Genomic DNA, 19,669 nt, shown 5'->3' with positions numbered 1-19,669 from the left:
TGAGACACCGATAATTTAAAAGCTTTCCATAACAGAAACCCTACTTAGGCCTGGTGGATGTAAAGCACAGTACCTCTGACCTCAGCTTCTCATGTTCTCCACAATTTCACTTTCCTATGCTAAAACGTCTGGATATCAAGAAATAAAGGCACCTAGATTACAGAAAGTCCAGTGCATAGTAAAATCAGTGGAAAAATCTCCACCTGCTGCAGCAGGTTTTGGATCTCAGCCATATATTGTAATGGGAGTTCAACATAACTTATGGCATATGCAACATTTTCCAATGTACTTATCCTATGTAAAAAGGGTGGATATCATCATGAAAGTGCTCTGATACAGTCAGCAGGAAAAGAAAAATAAAAAAGATGAGGAAGGAGAGATTTCTTAACCAAAAATCTGTCAGGATGTGAGGGAGACAAATACAAGCCGTTGTCAGAAACAAAAGCCCTGCATAGATGGATTTCATCTGAGCAATTATCCAGAGCTTTAAAAATGCTTTGAATTTGCTTTCCATTGGTCTGTAGCAATGGCAATGTCTCCTTATTTTTATAACCTTTGCATAACTAAGGCTGTCTGCATTTATATATTACCCCATGCTAAAAAAAAAAAGTAACCAAAAAGTCTGATGGCATTTAAAAATGTTACATATTGTCCAAACTAAAATGCCTTTTTCAGTACAAGACTTATGACCACTAAATGGCTGTTAATCCTGACAAGCCACAAGACAGCTATTCCCAAGTCAAATAAACACTGCTTTTTGTTAGAAAGCTTGCAGCCAGGACATGTCAGCAACAGGCAAAACAAAATCAAAGCCTCCACCCCTATAGCATATTAAGGCAGAAAACAGATGTTGTAACATCTTCTCTCGTGATTGTGTCTGTAGAAAGGTGAGGTCAAGGTAAAAATCAGCTCTTAGCTCTACAGGGAAGAATGATGAGGTGCTGTGTAGATCTGTGTTTGAATTTCATCCTGTCGCTGGTAGGTGTCTGGACTTCAGGTGATAGGGTAGGCTCAGACAGCGACAAGCAACTGAGGAGGTACCACTATTCAACTAGGAATTAGCAGTCCTCAGTGGAGAGGTGCATCCTCCTTGAGCAGTGGGTTACCAAGCAAGGATGGACAGTCAAATAACAGCTTTGTAGGGAAAACACCTTTGGCTACTATTTCCTCAGAAAGAGACTCATGGCCTGGAAGATGGCCATCAGCTTTGGACTGGATCAAAGCAGCCAACACAGAAGTCTAGCGGCTGCTCACATCTAAGGGCTGAAGCTGGGTTTACCACCATTGCAACACGTGCTTCCTTTCAGAAGCCAGCTTTCCTAGTGTGGTCAAAGGAAGGTTATCCTCTAAAAAATACAGGGCAGATTTCTTCCTTTTGTATTTCCAGAGAGTGGAAGAGCTGCAGCATGAAGTGTCGGTGGCTGGGAAGAGTTCCAGAGCCCATGAGGAAAGCATTAATGAAGGAAGACCATTTGGAGGTACAATGCAGTGGCCTGTCCCAACTGAATATCATGGCCACTGTCCAATAACCGGAAAAAAAAAATCTGTTAAATAAAAGGCACCTTGATTCTGGTACTGATCCTCTAAGAGACATAAATGAGAGTCTGAGGTTTAAGGTCTTGATGTCACATGGCTGAATTTTCTGCTGTTGCAGGGAGGGCACATTGTCCAGGAATGGGGAGGACTGATGTCATATCTGGACGTTGCCTGACGCTGTTGGTCACAGCAAGACTGAAACCAAGAGTCTCTTTGTATCACCTAGACCAGAGTAATAAAGTACCGTAAATGAAAAACTAAGGAAAGACAACATGGAAAGATGTCCTGCAGGTCCCTTTGTCTTTAAAGAGATTGTTAAGATCAAATGTAGGTATTTATTTTAGACTGAACTAAATTATTCTCCAAGCTTCATTGAATATGTTGACTAGATCCTCAGGGCTTGATTTAGCTGACCAGCAGCAGTCATTGAATGCCATTCCTGATGTCCCAGAATATATGAGATTTTTGGAGGGGCTATTGGATATGGTGCAAGACTTATGAGAGCCCTACACAATTCTGAAATGACAACTGGAGGCCACACTGATTATCCAAGAGCATCTGTTAAGAACTTTGACATGTGGCTGAGGGTCAACAAGAGTCAACTGCTGTCCAAGGGTCTGACTATTTTTCTTGACTTTTTTCTTTGACTGCTTTGAACCATGAGGACAAACTTGCCTGCTTCTCCTGCAAGCAAGGCCTCTATGCAGACCTTCTCAGCCTGGGGACAGGTCTCTCCTCTGGCTGCACCCGTGTCCCTGTATATTATTACCCGGAGTCCACCTCGGATGTCTGCCAAGATGTATATTTCCCCTGGAAGCTACCACCCTTCAAATCTGCCAGTTCAGTAGCTCATCTGAATGCTCCCTCCACTAATGAGTTTAAACGAGTGGCCTTTTGCTAATGAAAACGTCCATCCTCCTGTGTGTGAAGGTGTAAGGAGCACCCACATGAACACTTAGCAAGTCTCAGAGATGTACTACAACCCTGATGCAGCCAGAAAACACAGCACTTCCCCAGCCTTGGGTGAGCGGTCCACCCACTCCCCTTCTCCACCCTGCTGTGTGCACTACCTCGAGCGCTTGTGCTACCACCAGCCATGTAATGCCTGCTCTAGCGATGGAGAGCCTGGAGAGCTGCTGATAACCGGACTGTCATACAAATCCGACTGACACATCACCTATCCCAGGAGGTCTTATGCAACTGGAAGGTGAGAATTCACTTGAACTTTTGCAAGCAAGGAACTATTAATTATTTCTTATCTTACTGCACTATAAACAGATGGTGATGAATAAACAGATTCCTCATTTAAACTTCATTAATGTTTTTCCAGCTTGACTTTTAATTTCCATATGTTCACTGCTTCTTCTCCCATCAAACACGCCTTGACTTCTTCCAGGGAGACTGACAAAGAACCCCAAGCTCCAAATTTGGCTTTTCAAGCCAGTCTCTGCTCGAGGCCTGTGGAACAGCAAAAGCAGTTTACAGAGAATACACAACATGGGCCATTTCCCACCTGGACTTGTTTGTATGTGACGAGCTTGCAGGACTCAGCTCTATTGCCCACAACAAGTGTGAAGCATGTACGAGTTAAGCAGATAAGAGCAGGCATTGGGAGGGGGATTGGCACTATTTTTTTTTCATGTTTTCTACTTTTCTGACTTTTTGATCGGGTTTCAAACCCTGCCTGCAAGAGAGACAGGTCTAGATTGCAAATATAAAGTGCAGTGCTGAAGTACTTCAGGTATCAGAAGCAGCTCAACTGTAGCAGCTCCTTTATGGCTATTGCCAATTTTCACTGACACCTAGAAAATCATCTCAGTTACCTCCATGTTACTGAACTGTGGGAAACAGATAGACTAAATGCTCGTCTGACTCTGTGAGATACCGACAGCCTCCAGCTGTGAAGTTCTGAGCTCGTTTCACTTACACTTAACTTCTGCAAGAATTTAGGACCCAAATCAAGCCGAAGGTCTTTCCTTTTGGAGAAAAAAAAAAAAAAAGTCCTGAAAAACCATAAGTGATGGATGTTCAACAAAGGGAAATGCAAAGTCCTACACTTGGGAAGCAATAATGCCATGCACCCAGATGGGCTAGAGAGTAGCTTTGCAGAGAAGGACCTGGGGGTCCTGGTGGACACCAAGTTGAACATGAGCCAGCAATGTGCCCTTGCCACAAAGAAGGTGAATGGTATCCTGGGCTGAATTAGTAGCAGTGTCACCAGTAGGTCCAGGGAGGTGATCCTTCCTCTCTGCTCAGTGCTGGTGAGACTCATCTGGGGTGCTAGGCCCAGGTCTGGGCTCCCCAGTACATGAGACATGGACATACTGGAGAGAGTCCAGCAAAGGGCTGCAAAGAAGATTAAAGGACTGGAGTATCTCACATTCAAGGAAAGGCTGAGAGAGCTGGGACTGTTCATCCTAGAGAAGAGGAGGCTCAGGGGGATCTTATCAATGTGTATAAATATCTGATGGCATTCAGGGGAAAGCAAAGAAAACAGAGAGGCAATGGGCAAAAACTGAAAAACAGGAAATTCCATTTAAACATAAGATTTTTTCCCCTGTTAACATACTTAAACATTGGAATGGGTTGTCTAGAGAGGTTATGGAGTCTCTATGCATGGAGATATTCAGACTAGATACAAGGAAGAAATTTTTTACAATGAGGGTAGTGAAACACTGGCACAGGTTGCCTGGAGAGGTGGTTGGTGCCCCATCCTTGGAAATATTCAAGGCCAGGCTGGATGGGGCTCTGAGCAACCTGGTCTGGTTGTAGATGTCCCTGCCCATTGCAGGGGGGTTGGACTAGATGACCTTTAAAGGTCCCTTCCATCCCAAAGCATTCTATGATTCTATGATTCTATGATTCAAAACCCAACTGGACATGGCCCTGAGCAGCCTGATTTGGTTGACCATGCTTTAATCAGGGGTTTGGACTAGATGATATCAAGAGGTCCCTGCCAACCTCAGTGATTTTGTGATACTAAGCCAAGGAACTACGTTAATGCAGAAAACTGCATCCCACCTGCTCAGGTCATCAGGCTCTGGTGTCAGGAGTCTTCTGTGGTTTAAAGGCCTTCCCTCTCTGTTCTTGAATATTTTCTCTCATACTCAAACTTCCATGCCATTAAAGTAAACTCCAAAACTGGGCCAGGATTCCTGTGCCCAAGTGCTGCCTGATATTCCCACTACTCTCCATGAAGGCTGTTTACCGTACGATGCCATGCTTCCTGCGGCGTGGTCTCCAGAGCTGCCTATCCCACCCAAACACAAGTCACAGGGCCTTGTTCAACTGCCGTCCCTAAACGACTCTCCTGCTTCTGAAAGAATATCTGATTGCAGAGTGAATTGATTAGCAATAATGGGATAAACACATAACGAGCTGAGCCAACTGACCTAGACCTGATTGCTTTTCTTGGCTTTTTAACAAAAAAGAGAGGGTTACGGATTTTTATTTTATTTGGGTGCTTCAGGTTAAGCTGAACTGTTTGTAAACTACCGCCATGGAGAGGTGAAGCTTTCTTAAAAACAAAACCAAAGAAAAACCCCTCTGTGCTGTGGGATCATTACATAAAAAAGCAAGTGGAAGTCAGCAAGAAGTGACACAGTGGTGAGATCTGCCTCGCAGCAAGCCTTTAGGAGCTCAGCCACACTTCACATAGAGCGAGATTTGCCACCATCTGTGGGCCTGGAAAGTAAAACCTCCTTCAGCCATCCTCTCCTCCTAGCCCTTGGGAGAGCTCCCCTACTGCTGCTAACTGTATTATCAGCTAAGCAGTCACTGTATTGCATACAGATGTCCTGGTTGAAAAAGCATCCAGAGTAAAAGCCTGGTTTTCAGTGGGGCTGGGATTGCATTCTTGACTTTTGAAACATGTTTGTATGCATTGTCAAAGTAATGCAGAGGACTGAGGGACTCTATTTATTATAAGCTCCTAAAACTACTAAGTGCCTTGGAGAACCCCAGGTTGTGGAACTGCTTTATTTATTTGTTTTTAAATTGCAGTGGTGCGAGATGCCACCAGAGAAACAGCCCTGTACAGCCAGAGAGCAAAGAGAAAGGGAAAGACGACAGCCCAAGCAGCTATGGGGCAGCTCACAGCCTGCTATCGCAGCAGCTGCTGGCAGTGTGCAAACTCCTATCTACAAAGCAATTCTCAAAAACTTCTCATCATGCTTGTCCAGCAGGGCAGCAGAGAGAGCTCTCACTGAAGGCATCCGAATCCTGGGACTGACTTGGCCGCACTGACCCTGCAGTTGCCCAGGCAGGGCTCCCACAGCCACTGGCTGCTGAAAATTTGCGATGACCTGGGAACCTTTTGAATGGTGCAACTGAACTCCCAGACCTGACCCCTTACTGGTTGCTTAGAGTACACCAATCTTGCAGAAAGCAGTGCTGCAGTCACTGGTGGTGTAACTGCACTGTGATGCTGCTGAGCGAAATGTCCCAGTTGTTCTCGATGATGGAGCACTGTCAGGACTTGAGCTCCTGCTTCTGCATGCCTGTTACACCATTGCATTGCTTGGCACTGGCATATAGGGCAACGTGGCTTTGTACATGTTAGATACGACTTGAGCATCCCCAAGGAAATCCCTAAGCAGCTCCTGGGAAAACATCATCCACAAAACTCTGCACCCAAACTCATTGCAGATTGATCTATGATACTATGTACAGATTTATTTGGGAGAAGTGGAGAAAGAGGAGAGGCAACCCAACCTGGATGACATGAATTTTCTCTTCTGGGCTGTTATTTCTACCCAGATATATAGTAGCTTCCTGTGAATTTAAATTGTGGGTGCTGCCAAAATAATGCATTTCCTATTCCTCTGTCTACCCACAGTACTTTTAAAAGTCCCAATTGTAAAATAGCTGGACACTTTTCAATTTGTTTGTCCTCACCTCACCCCTGCTAGATAGGAAAATATTAATATTTCTATTTTAAAGGAGGAAAACTAAGGCCAAGAGACCCAGGAGTTACCTTAACTGCAGCAACTGTGCTGCTGTAGTTGCAATAATCTACAGATATCAAGTGAGGCAAAGTTTGCAGGGAGACCGACTGTGAGACCAGCATGGAGTGGGATTAAAACATGCTTAGGGTGGGAAATTAAGGCATCCACAGGTAATGATTCACATTTGCATGACATCATTACAAGCAGACATGATCTGTGTCATTCACAGTATTTCATCTAGTGCATTCCAGCCATGCCTGCCATGAGAATAGCCCATTTTCTGCAAGGAAAGCCAGACACCTCACACATAACAAAACTAGAAATTTCACTAGTCTAACACTCAGGTATATCTGTGTGTGATGCGATCCAGCAGCACTTTCTCCTTGGCTGTGTGATAAATCTGAATCTGAATTCTCTCAGTGCCAGGAGGCACACAAGGTGCGAAACATCGTTCTTCCACTTCGATCGGTCCGCGGCTGTGTGCTCTGGAGTCAAGGGCCACAGCGCAGTCTTCCATCGGTTTCCCCCTCAGGACACGACCGATCCAGCTCCATCTCCTCCTCCTCACTTCGTTACCGATTTTCTCCATCCCCGCCATTTCTGATGCTTGTCGTTTCTGCAACTTTTTATTTTTTTTCCGGGAGGAGGTAGTTGGCCTCCTGCCCAACCCCCATGACTTGGAGGGCCAGTGGTTTTTCTGTCAGGGTGGCCTTCCCTTAGGCTGCGTTGGTTCGCGGCACCTTCTTCAATTTTATCCGGTGCACCCTCCAGAGAGGGATCCCCTATCCACCCCCCAGGGGACGCGCCTTCTAGCCGTGCAGCCCCAGCCGAAGGGGCTGTGTGATAAGGGGGGGGGATAACCAAAACCCATTTTCCAACATGTCAAAACTCAGCAGAAAATCTTCTGTATCACTTCATAGAAATGGTGCGAGCCACCTCACTGAGCCGAGTTTTAGATCCTTTAGGAACACAGCCTGCACTGAGATTGAGATGAGGCATTTTGTACATTGTCTCTTGCATTGAGCAGGGAAGAATCTTGCCACTGGCCCAGTAACAGGTTTCTCAGAAGATTTTTTTAAATAATACCTCAAATTATATTGTGAGCACTCTTTGGGGGCCAAAGGGCTGGAAAGATCATCTAACAAACACCCAAGTGAAAGTTTAGCTTCCTGAAATGCAGTTCTGTATGTGAACAAGCAGATTCATCACGCCTAAGGATAGAATTGGGACTTCACCTCATTTGGCCAAATCCCCTCCAAGCCAGTGAACACCAGGACAGGAATCACCTGGGCAGCGTGATTATTTCCAACACAGCTGAGCTGCTCACTAAGAATCCCCTCAGAGTAAACAGAGATCTCGTCAACAGGCAAGACAATCTGAACATGATTCATCACATCCTAAAAGAGATGCCTACACTCGGTCAGAATACACTAGAGCTACCTAAAATCAAGTGAAAGAAATCCCTCATCAAAAGTCATTCCCATGCAATATCTGCTTGCCCATGTGAAACAAACTGGTCTCAGTCTACTTAGTCTTGATTTTAATGCTAAAGAATCCACTTCTGTATTGAATCACAATTGTCACTTTACATCTTTACTAGTTATTTCAGCATGGAGGTAAAAGGATAACAGGGCAGAGGACTGCGAGGGCAGTCCCGCTCATGAAATCCAATCCTGTCCTGCAATACACAACTGCATCCTCCACACCCTTTCATAAACTGGGCATGCTCTGCCGTGAAGTCAATAAAACACTCCTTCCTGCAGACCTCCAGAAAGGCTGTTCAGTATCCTCTGAGGGTTACAAACTTCCTTTAAAGTCAAGACTTTGATCTCACAGCTGTTTTATTCTCCTGTGTACACACTGCCAGCTTAAACTGGTCTTCCCTGCTGTTTTCTCTCTAGCTGCGTCTTCTGCAGGCCTTCCCGTGCTGAAAAGCTAACCTCTCCTCATCAGAGGTGGTCACACTTTTGTGACCCCTGTGTCTCTCTTGTGTCCTTGCTAAAATCTCCTCATATGTGGGTAGCCTCACGGATACTGAATCACACTCCTAAGAGGGAATAGAGAGTCTCCCATCCTGCTAATAATAAACAGCGGTCCTGTGGTCCAGGGCTGCTGACAGCAGGAACAGTAATTGGCACCTACTACCAGCACTGAAAACACAGAGGTTTAATTTGAAAAGAAAACATCGATTTTACCCATGCATATACACCCACTATAAGGAATGGGTGTTCGAAGACAAAATAGCATTAAGACAGTCGTTATTGTTTATCAGTGGAAATCTACCTGCTTATCCTGGGCTGGTGATCAATCTCAGCACTACCATCAGGTGTTCTTAATAAGGGACTAATCTATCTGACACATCAAATTACTTCTGTGATTAAGCCCCTCTGATCAATACAATTGATAATGGCTCCTAAAGAAAGCTTTATTTCCAGACGGTACCGAAACAGTGTGTTTCCTTATTTCCACTCATTTAATTAGAAAGGATAACAAATAGGTTGTTAAACCTCAAGTGATTTTCTTTTTGCTAAAAGGATGTGGAATGCGCGGAAGGCAATACACCTACCTGGCCATAAATCAAGGTATTACATTACGAATGGCAGGGAATCTCAATTGCATTCCCTCCTCCTTCTCTGGGGGACTGAATCGTATTAAAATTACATTTTTCATGGGAGTTTTACTAGGATTTTTTCTTTCCAGCGACACTCAAACTAAACAGTCATCACCTTCACATGATCTCATATCGTCACCTTCATAAGATTTCTCCCCACCAAACTTCCCCCTCATCCCCAACCGTCAAAGTTCAAAGTTTTATTTTGCAGCTGTGCTCAGCTACATTTATTGAGTTATGGAGCCCCACTCCAGAAAAACAGCTATTTTTACCTACATGTGCTCACATGCTGTGCCTTGAACACTCCAAGGGGGAAACACATGCCACTTAGACACTTTGGAGACACCTGTCCACACAACTTTCAGAACAGGCTTCTCCATAAGATGATTCACCCATTGTCACCCATTTGAGAGCCAACACTGTAGAGATGCTGGTTTCTTTCTGTTGATTGCAAGGGCAGCTGTGAGAGCCTAGCTAAGCATCAGGTATCGAACTCTTAAATACCTGCTGATGTTTTGGGGCAAACGGATGCCAACTGCTTTCCACACAGTTTGCACGGTAAAATTTGCTTGGACATATGCCGTGTCCCTACACACACTTGTTCCACCCTGATGACTTCAATGACCATTTCTACCCAGGACATGCAGACATACACAAATGACATCTGACATTAACTCAGGAGTAGCAGGTACTGTCTCCAGGGACAAAAAGCATGTTGTAGTGCTCACAACTGCGATTTCTGAATCAGTCCCGTTTAATGACTATGGGCAGTGACTGGTGGGAATGCAGAATTATCCCAGTCCAATATTTCAGTATTCCATTATGAAAAACAAATTCCAAAAGATTTTTATATACTTGCTAGTGCGTGCTTGGGCATTAAGGGCTTGCGTGACTGAGCATGTTTTTACATTAGAATCGGGAAAAATATTTTCAATGGTTTAATTCAGTGGAGAGAAAAAAAAGCTGTTTTGTATTAAACTTTCCAATGAGAAAAATAATTTTGAAAAAGCAGAAAAAAATATTAATACTTCAAGTATTTATTCTTCTATTTTGAATGTACTGTATTTAATTGAATTTCTTTAAATATCCATGAAAACGAAATGAAGCATTTAGCTGGCTTTCAGCTGAATGTTTTTAACTACCCTGACTTTTTCCTTTACTGGATTTTCGGAGAACATTTCTTCAAACGGCTCCATTTAACTGTACAGGGACACTTGAAATAGTTTCCAAATCAAAGAAAACCATATCTTAGTAGATAAAAGCAGGGGCCAAAAGCCATCCTTGCATTCAGTAAAGCTCCTCCAGGGATCATCTTGTCCCCAGGATGCTATTCTATCGTTAGTTAGCGTTGTGTAGAACAGTCTTTCAGTCTGTAGTCTAACTGCAAGCAATGCCAAGGAAGAGAGGATGAGAAGATATCCTCTTCCACTTTTTCCTCTTTCAGGAGGTGGGATGCAAATATCAAGCAGGATACGCATCTTCCCACCCCTTCCCCCAGCAATGTGATCCCTTGTTTTCGGAGCCTGACAGCCTACCACCGGTCCCTACACCTCCTTTACTCACAAAACCAGGACCTGTAACTTGAGAGAGACACTTGGAGGGGGAGAGGTCCAACTTGATGCCTCAACCTGGGGCTTTGACAGCACTGCTGCGGGATGGGATGGGATGGGATGGGATGGGATGGTACAGCACCAAAACCAAAAGCTTTCTTTCTCTGCCACACTGATCTCTACAATTTAAGACTGAGCATGGGTGGCTGTGTCAAAATTTCCCAAGCTCTCTGTAGGCTGTCCACTAGGGAATTGTGTTAGCACAGACCCTTTCAACATTACCCACCCGTGTCCCATCTCGCAGGTTGGTCTGCAGCTCCTCTGCTCACAGCAACATCCCTCAGCCTCTCTCCTGCTCTGAAACGCCACGTGCCCAACGCGTGGTGTACCATGCCTGCTCCTCAGGGGAGGCACAGCTCCATGGCTGCTGCCTGAGGCTGGGATGGAGAAACCTTGGGTGGCTGGAGAGCAAATGTGGCGTCATTGGCCTGGCCCTCCTCTCCTGATGATTGAAGCAGGGAGTGGGTTAAGGGGACCGGAGAGCCTTCCAGGAGGACTGCTCAGTGTGGTGTGTGCTCCATGTCACGTGAACGAGGAGAGGATCTCAGCCGCCCAGCCCAACTTCATAGATACCTTGGAGCACACCCTTCCTTCCTCCGCTTCGCCACCAGGATGGGAGCAGTTTCGGCATGGGGATGGGAGGGCAGTTCAACAGAAGGAGAAGATCACCATGACTTCCCTTGAAGCAAACCAAAGCCTATAAGAACTTCAGGCTTTCAGATCCCAGGGAAAAATTGGTTAAGGCACTTTCAGTTCAAAGAGATGGATGATTGACTGTGATTAAGCACAGAGACACCTAAGCTAGCCTTACCCAGCTGGGAGACAGAAAGTGATCCCCAGCAAGCTATTCAAACTCTTGGTTTATTGAATTACACTTTGGAAGTACCTACTTCTCTCCCTCCTAATGTAAGAGCTCAACATCACCTGGACTGACTGCCCTGCTCCAGCAGCAGGAGGGGTGAGAAATTGCACGGGCAGGGCAGATGTGAGGCTGGGTGATGTTGGCTTGCAGGCCAGGGAGAGAAGAGAGTGTCCCCATACCTGAAGTCTGGTTATCCCCAATAAGCTCTGCCAAGCACTGGCTGCGCTCCTCTTCAATCTCCTGCATGATGCTGCACTCCGGATGTGTGCTGGATGCCTGCAGAAAGGGCAGAGAAGAAGAGAGTGAGCAAAACCCACCTATCCTCAGAGATGCATTCCTGGGGATTCATGGCCATCTGAGCTCTCCTGGGCCGCTACACAATGGGGATATACATCCAGCCTTATTTTATGTTTGCTTGAGAGAAGGGAGTGTAACCTAGATCCTGCAGAAAAAAAAAAAAAAAAGCATTTCCCTCCATGCCTGCCTTAAAAAAAACAACCTATTTTTTTCTGATGATCAGGAGCAATTCTGCTTCTTTATGCTCCAGGAACCCTGCCTGACTAACCTAACACCAACAGCTATCTAGGGCAGGAAGATGGCAGTTTTAATATTCATGCCAAGAGCAGTGGGATCTGTGCTTACATGGTTTATTCCCTCCGTTCTCACATGGTCTGCCTCCTGGCTCATGCTAATTTAAAGCAAAACAAAAACCAAATCAAATAAGAACGAAATCTCTGATGCAGATTAGGAGATCAAGGAGCTAAAAAGCAGGAAATTACCAATGACAAGACTTCTTCCCCCAAGTGGTTTCTCCTCAATCAGACCTAATTATATTGTGTTTGTAATACAACAGTGGCTATAAATGTTCAGGTAATTAATTGTGGACTCCTTACGACATATAATTCATGAACTGCCTCAATCATAAAATGTGCAAATGATGCTTTGCACTCCAAAAAAGGAACCAGGAGCTGGACAACGGGTCACATAACACAGTGTCCCCTTGTCACCAACACGCTCTCAACTTGGAGGGAACACCTTGCTTCATTGCTATGGCAATTGAGAGCAGAAATTGAGGTCCCATTACGCACGGCGCTGTACAAAACCCCATCTCTTTCAAAGAGATTGGAAACGGCATTCAGCAGGGAGAAATCTGTTCAGAAACTCGGCTGTAAAGAGACGATGTGAGGGGAATGATGTGAAGAGGGCAGAAGTCTCGGCTTGAGTTTACACCGTCACTGTTAAATGCAATGCAGGAAAAACCCTGAGTCGGGTGAGCTTCAGGGACAGATTTTGAGGACAGGGGATGAGCCTTTGCCTGTAAGAAGTCATTGATTCAGTGTTCACTCTTGCTGGATTTTGGAAAAGCATATATTTTCATCAGAAATAGGCAGAGAAAGGAAAAGAAAAGATTTTTTCATGTCTCATTTCAAAATGTGTGAGCTATTTGTCTATCCATATATTTGCCAGACAAGTTTGTAAGACAGAAGGCCCAGTAATCCTTTGAAGGAACAATTGTTTGATGTAAATTGCCCTTTGGATTAAAATTACAAAATAATTTAGCACATTAAATTTATTCTCACCATTTCTTATTAACCAAATCGGCTCTCTTCCCTGTTTCACCCCATATCTTGTTCAGACTGTAATTTCCTTTAGGTGAGGAATGGGCCTTGATTAGTAGTGTATAAACAACTAATTATGTGGTTTTCTAGTCAAATTAAAAATAAAAAAACAAACACAAGAGGGAGAAATTATTTGAAATTGTCTTGGTACTCAAATGTTTCTTTTTCCCAAAGGGAAACCGATCTTAGGAAATTTTATCTTGGCTCATCTAAAATACCATAGATTCATTTTGTTTTGATTTACAGTGCTTCTTGCCTTTTTACTTTAACCTTAAAAAAGCGTGAGGGGAAGCGTGAGAGATTTGCAGAACACTTGATGTAAAAATAAAGACTGAATGTTTTCAAAACATTCTGACTTTTTCAAAGGAAAGTTTTAACTCTCTGGACTTACTTAAACTATTGCCAAATTCATCTCACATCTATAAATAACTCAAGTTTTCACTTTATAAATTAATTCATACAGCTCTAACTTTGATCAGGGTTGGCAAAGCATTGTGTATTTCTACGACATATTTTAATTTTTTTTTAATGCAGTGAATTTTCTCCCAAGCCCATTAGCAAGTACTTCACTGCTGCATCTTCCTTTCACTAAAAACGCATGCCTACATTGGTCAATTGCATATTTACCTCAACGGCCGATATTTACTTTTAAGTAAATGTTTTATCACCTTTCAAAAAAACCAATGAGGCTGATTCATTGTCAGTATTCTGAAAAGTGGGCTCATGACAGATTCAGGTGTTTAGCCTGGAGAAAAGGAGGCTGAGGGGAGCCCTTATTGCTCTCTACAACTGCCTGAAAGGAGGCCATAGCCAGGTGGGGGTCGGTCTCTTCTCCCAAGTAACGAGTGATAGAACAAGAGGAAACAGCCCCAAGCTGCGCCAGGGGAGATTTAGATTGGATATTAGGAAAAATTTCTTCACCGAAAAAGTTGTCAAGCATTGGAAGAGGCTGCCGAGGGAAGTGGTGGAGTCCCCATCCCTGGAGAGATTTAAAAGACAGGTAGATGTGGTGCTTAGGGACATGGTTTAGTGGTGGGCTTGGCAGTGTTAGGTTAATGGTTGGACTCAATGACCTTAAAGGTCTTTTCCAACCTTAATGATTCTATGATTCTATAAACAAACAAACAAACAAACAAACAGTGGGATGTATCTCACCTTCTCTCTCAGAGGGACACATCTTCCTTCATTTTAGCTGGGTAAAAGCTACATGTCTAGTCTGAACTGATTTTTACCACTCCTTCTAGTCCACAGAGAGCAAGCATCAGCCCTGAAGGCTTTCATCCCACTTCACTGACTGTAGTTGGACCAGTTCAAACTAAAATACCTACTATTTAGCTGGAGAAGGTCAGTGATGTGTGAATTTAATGTCTAAGACCTTTAATTGAATCATCAAGGTCAAAAAACATACTCACATTGGAGGCCTTCTAGTTTATGGCTCATTTTCCACATTAACTAAACAAGTAAATAAATAACCCAAACAATCACAGCAACCCTCCTTCTACCTCCTGAGTGATAACACTAATAACCCTCACATATCACAGCCATCATTTCTATAGGCTAACGAAGGCAGCTGGAATTTAAAAAAAAAAAAAAAAAATCACAGTTTTGGGCATCATCAGGAAACAGAAAAGTGTGTCTGTATTTGTTGGTAGGTCATCAGTTCAGCTGGCCTGATGGTGACCAGGGCAACAACTTCAGCTGCCTTAATTCACCTCCCAGTTGACAAAATGCTGATGGCTGAAAACACCCCTCAAGAGCTGCGGGTCTTGTCTGCCAAGGGGGATCTTCCCTGGGATGAGAGGCTAAATAACTCTCCTTCCTTGGTGTATTCTTCCTAGAAAAGCTTGAAGTAGACTTTATAGACAGCTTGGTACAAACTCACTTTACTTTTTCCCAACTCTGTTTTTTTGCTGTGTTGTTTTGTTTTGTTTGTTTGTTGCCTGTGGAAAAGGCAGAGATTTGGGGCTTTGCATCTTCCACTGCAGTGGGCAACTGGTCACGCAGACATGGGGCTGAGGACTACACTAATTCACATTTCCCATGCAAAAAGTGTAGGTAAAGGAAAAGCATGACCAGCTTTGGTTAGCTCCTATTAACATCAGCTAGTGAACAGTAATCCAGTTCCCTGGGCATATCCATTGTGGGCGAAGCTGAAACTCAGTAAACCCTCCTTCGCTAAGCCCTCCTGGCCTGCCCAAGATACCATGTAAAAATCGTGGTGGGTTTGTCAGGGGTCATTTTTCCTGCACACACTCTGAAGCCCTGAGCAGAAAGACGAAGGGAATGTTTTACTGGATGTTATTTCCTGCAGCTCCGAATTCTGCAGCAACTCGCATGTGGAATTATCCCCAAAGTCTTTATTAATGAGAGTTTTCCTTCCCACTGGATCCCAACAATTGTTAGAGGATTACCGCACAGTCTGCTACTGCAAAGAAAGCCATTGTGTACACTCTTTAATTAAATACAATTCAAAGGATTGTCACAGACTGAAGGAGCTGCAGAAATGTTTAGTCTCATCTATGCTGTCTGCCATTAGCAGGGCCAGGCTAACTATGGGCCAACTCCTTTGCTCACATGGCAACTCCTCAAAGGCAGGTGGGATTCACAGCGAAGCCACAGCTGTGGGTAAGCAGGAATATGGGCCCACAAGAAGTGATGTGAGCCTCAGTATCTCCCCTTCTCCTGGTCCAGAGTGCTCCTGGGCTCACCTGGAGCTCACCGTATGGAGACTCCAGCAGAGATGGGGACTAGGGTGACCACAATGATAACAGGATTTGGAGTCAGACAAGGAAGGAGTAGAACTGAAAAGCCTACAGATGATGAAATCACATCCCTCACCCATTCAGCTCCCAGAGCCTACACAGTAGTGACACATGGGTATACTTCTAGCTATCTAAATGAAAATTTCTTATACCATTACTACCTTCCCATAGCTTCTGTGAAGGTAGTAACAGTATAAGACAAAAGCATCAGTTGCCTTCCTATGGTTTCTATAACATGACTTCAGTCACTGCTCTAGGGGGAGATGGGAGTTTCTCAACCCTTTTTCATGTGGACAGCAAAGGAAATGAAAGATTTTAGCAGGCAGGTCTTATTTCAAGCCTCAGCAGCCCAACCTGAAGGAGCTGCTTCTGGCTAGTTGCCAGAAGAGCTCACCATTAATTTCAGTCCAGGGGCTTTCATTTATGCTCATTATTTGTAGGAACACAGGACTGAAGGAACTTCTTATGCAACAATCTTGGCTTTGATTTCTTCAATAACTTCATTCAGCTCTGCCTTAAAACTAGATTTCCAGTTTCTTTTTAGTTTCTTTCTTTTGAATATCCTCAGGAAAATGCAGTTTTATTCCTAAAAACCCTATGAGGGAGCCAAAAAGATACTGTGTACAAGTGCAAGAATGAGCAAAGAGAGTGGACCAAAGGAAGACACCGACACAGGATTTTTATCTATACTGATGGATAACACAATTTCCAACAATAACACTGTCAAACTTAAAAGCTGCAAAAGCTCTGGTGGTCTTGAGGGAAAAAAAAAAAAAAAAAAAAGGCAAGTATGTACGGAGTAATATTTGTTGTTCTAAAGGACCTTTGTCTAAGAATACAAAACCATGTTACAAATATGCCATGACAGCATTGGGAAGTAAATATTTGATACTGGTAATATAGACATAAACTGAGAGATAAGACCAATTTCAAAACATACCGAACACCCTGTGTGGCCTTTGTAGGATCAATAAAGAAGAACTTGCAAAACCAATGTTTTTTAAGCAGAGGCAAGCTATATTCCGCTATGACCTCTACTCGTGTTGTAAATACACTACTCTGCAACCAGCCACCACTAAGGGACTCTCAGAGCACAGGTAGCAGCGTGCGTCCCGGGGAGACTTTTTCAAATAAAAGAAGTCCAGGCAAATACCCAAGTATCCTGACTCTCTCTTTGCTGTTCAAACCACTTCATTTTATGCTTCTGCCAAATATAATCATGCCAATTGCCAGATCTATCATTTGACAAGGAAAGCAGATGTCTTTTTCCAGCTCATCTAAGCAAGCCCTGTTAAACAAAGGCAACTTGGCCAAATCAATCCAGCAGCTTGGAGGCACGGAGACTCCATTTATTCTGATTGTCCCCTTTCTGTGCGAGGGGTTGGAAGATCAAGGAAACACGTGCAGAGCATTTTTGCAAAGAGCTCGGAGAACCAGAAGGAAAGGGAAGCTGAGCAGCTGTGTTGCTTAACTCCTTAGTGACAAGCTTGTATATGTCTGTCTTGGAAAGCAGAGCTGAATTAGGGTCCTAAGGAAGAAGTGATGCCCTGGCACTGGAGTAATGACACACAGTGATAAAAAGAGAGGCAGCACTTGAGTAAATTCTCACAACTGAGTAGGATACAGCTCTGGTGGCTGGGTAAGCACATTTAGCTCCTTACTTTAAATTATCATCTGGAGTAGGTAAGTACGAATTTCCTTTCCAGGAAGCTCAGACAAATGTTTTGAATTCAGGCTATTGCAGAAAGAGAGGGACGCTGCAACACTGACATCAGTGGTGTTCAGATCTACAATTCAGAGCAAAGAGTAAAGTGTTGTAATATCTCTGTTATGGTTGAGAAAAAATAAGCAAGGAACGATAGCGATTATCGCAAAAGTACACAGGGGCAGCAAAGGAAGGAAAAAAGGGGACTCCACTACCTGACTTCTATAGAAATTGGAGGGTAGCAAAGTAACTTGTAGTTTTACCTGAACTACTGGTCATTGACTGCTTTTAATTTCCTTTTTCCTTCGGGTCTAAGGAGCAGAGCCTGGTTGAGGAAAATTCTGCTCCTTTTCTTATAGATTGTTCAGAATCTTAACTACTAAACTGATCAAACCTTCTGGAGGAAATTCACCTCCAAAGCTTCTGCTCAGCTAATTACAGGAACAGCAGAAATACAAAGGATATGCAAATCCAGAACTGCTTGACTCCCAGGTCTCAGAAGCATGATTTGGGGATCCATTGGGCCAAAAATACATGTCTATAATGTATACATCTACATCTGCCTACTGCACATTCATCATCCTTCCTCACCTGAAGAGAAAAGCAGGCACTTTTAGGACATGAATCACTTCAAACTGAAGGAACTGTCTAACATAGGTTAGAGAAAACTTACCCTATACTGCTTCAACCAGGGAGCCTTAGGCAACTGGCTGAGGGGTGGAAGTCTACACTGCAAATATCTAAAGTTAAATGAGATAAAACCCACAGACCTGAGCTCATCTCTAAACTGAATCATTCCCCTCCAGACAACCCCATCCTTCCCCAGTGTACTCCAACAGCAAATGTGAGATGGTACCTGGCAGGATCCCTATCGAGAAGTTGACTGAAAGACTAGTAAGTGCTCTAGTATGTTTACAGGTTGTTGTATTCAAGATATATTGACTTTGCAATGCTATTGTTCAAAAAGAGCACTTGGCTTCAGGTAACCTGTTCATCCTGCCCTGAATTGCTGCCCATCCAGCACTGAGCCATCTCCTGAACAGCCACTTCTTGACTGCTGTGCACAGAAGAAATGGTGCCTAATTCAACTGCAGGCTCAGCAGGGACTAGAAAGCCCTGAGCTGATGTCTCAGAAAAACCCATGAGTTGCTTGTGGTCATTCCTGTCTCCTCTGGCCTGGGCCAGATGCTAACTCCTGACAAAGCCTCCATCCATCCAGCTCTGATTCTTGCCCTGGGCAACAACAGGGGCACCTGCTCAGTCCTTCCTGCTCCCCACTGCATCTCCTGTTGCTTCAGTTCACTCCAACTATGTCACCAGAGTCTTGTTTTCCTCCTGAATCCAACCTAAATGTTACCACCAAACAAATCCACCTGCCACAACACTGAAGAAGATTTGGACTGAACTCAGATCTGCTCAGATGGCCCCAGAAAGTTGTAGGGCTTTGCATGGGGTGTAGAGCAGAAGGGGCAAATCCAGAGCAAGGGAGACTGGCAGTTTGAGCAACACCCTGGGGAATCCACAGGCACATAAATGGGTAGTACAGTGTCCCAGGAGGCTGTGACAAAATGAGAGCTCAATCAAAGTCACAGTGAAGTCCCTGTGGTTTCCTCCCTGCCCTTCACATTCTCGATCATCCCCTAGACCTCTCCCACTGCCTGGGAGCTGTGTACACACATCGTGTACACAAAACCTTTGGCAAACAGGACCACACTAGCCTCCTGCAAGGCTGGCTATTGGATATTATTTATAACCAGGGAGCTGGACAAAGAAAGCTGGATGTTCTCTAGTTCTCAGAAATACTGCAGTGGTCTGGTTTGAGGAACAACAGTTTTGGTTAGCAACACGGGCAGCCCCTTTCAGGGGAACTGAAAGCTCTGAGAACATCTAGAAATCCAGCGTTAATCCAGCGTTACTGCACCATCAGTAAAGCAAGGGCTGGAGTGACTGACACCACGCTTGCCCACCGTTCATGCTGGAAACTCTCACAGCTGCAATAAGAAGCAACTTCACCTGGA

At 44.2% G+C, this 19,669-nt stretch overlaps 1 protein-coding gene across 1 annotated transcript in view; it reads right to left on the bottom strand.

Annotated features, from left to right (window-relative positions):
- LOC309589910 (vasoactive intestinal polypeptide receptor) overlaps positions 1-19,669 on the bottom strand; it is a gene marked incomplete at its 5' end in the record, with an annotated part of 114,077 nt that overhangs the window by 63,940 nt on the left and 30,468 nt on the right. The window contains one exon of the mRNA XM_082310624.1: positions 11,745-11,841. Coding sequence (XP_082166750.1) covers positions 11,745-11,841 — 97 coding nt within the window. The remainder of the gene's footprint in view (positions 1-11,744; positions 11,842-19,669) is intronic.

Source organism: Platalea leucorodia, assembly GCF_965183815.1.
Source record: "Platalea leucorodia genome assembly, chromosome: 1".
Lineage (NCBI taxonomy): Eukaryota > Metazoa > Chordata > Aves > Pelecaniformes > Threskiornithidae > Platalea > Platalea leucorodia.
Note: the sequence above shows the minus strand (reverse complement) of the source record. Positions and strands in the feature narration are given on the sequence as shown.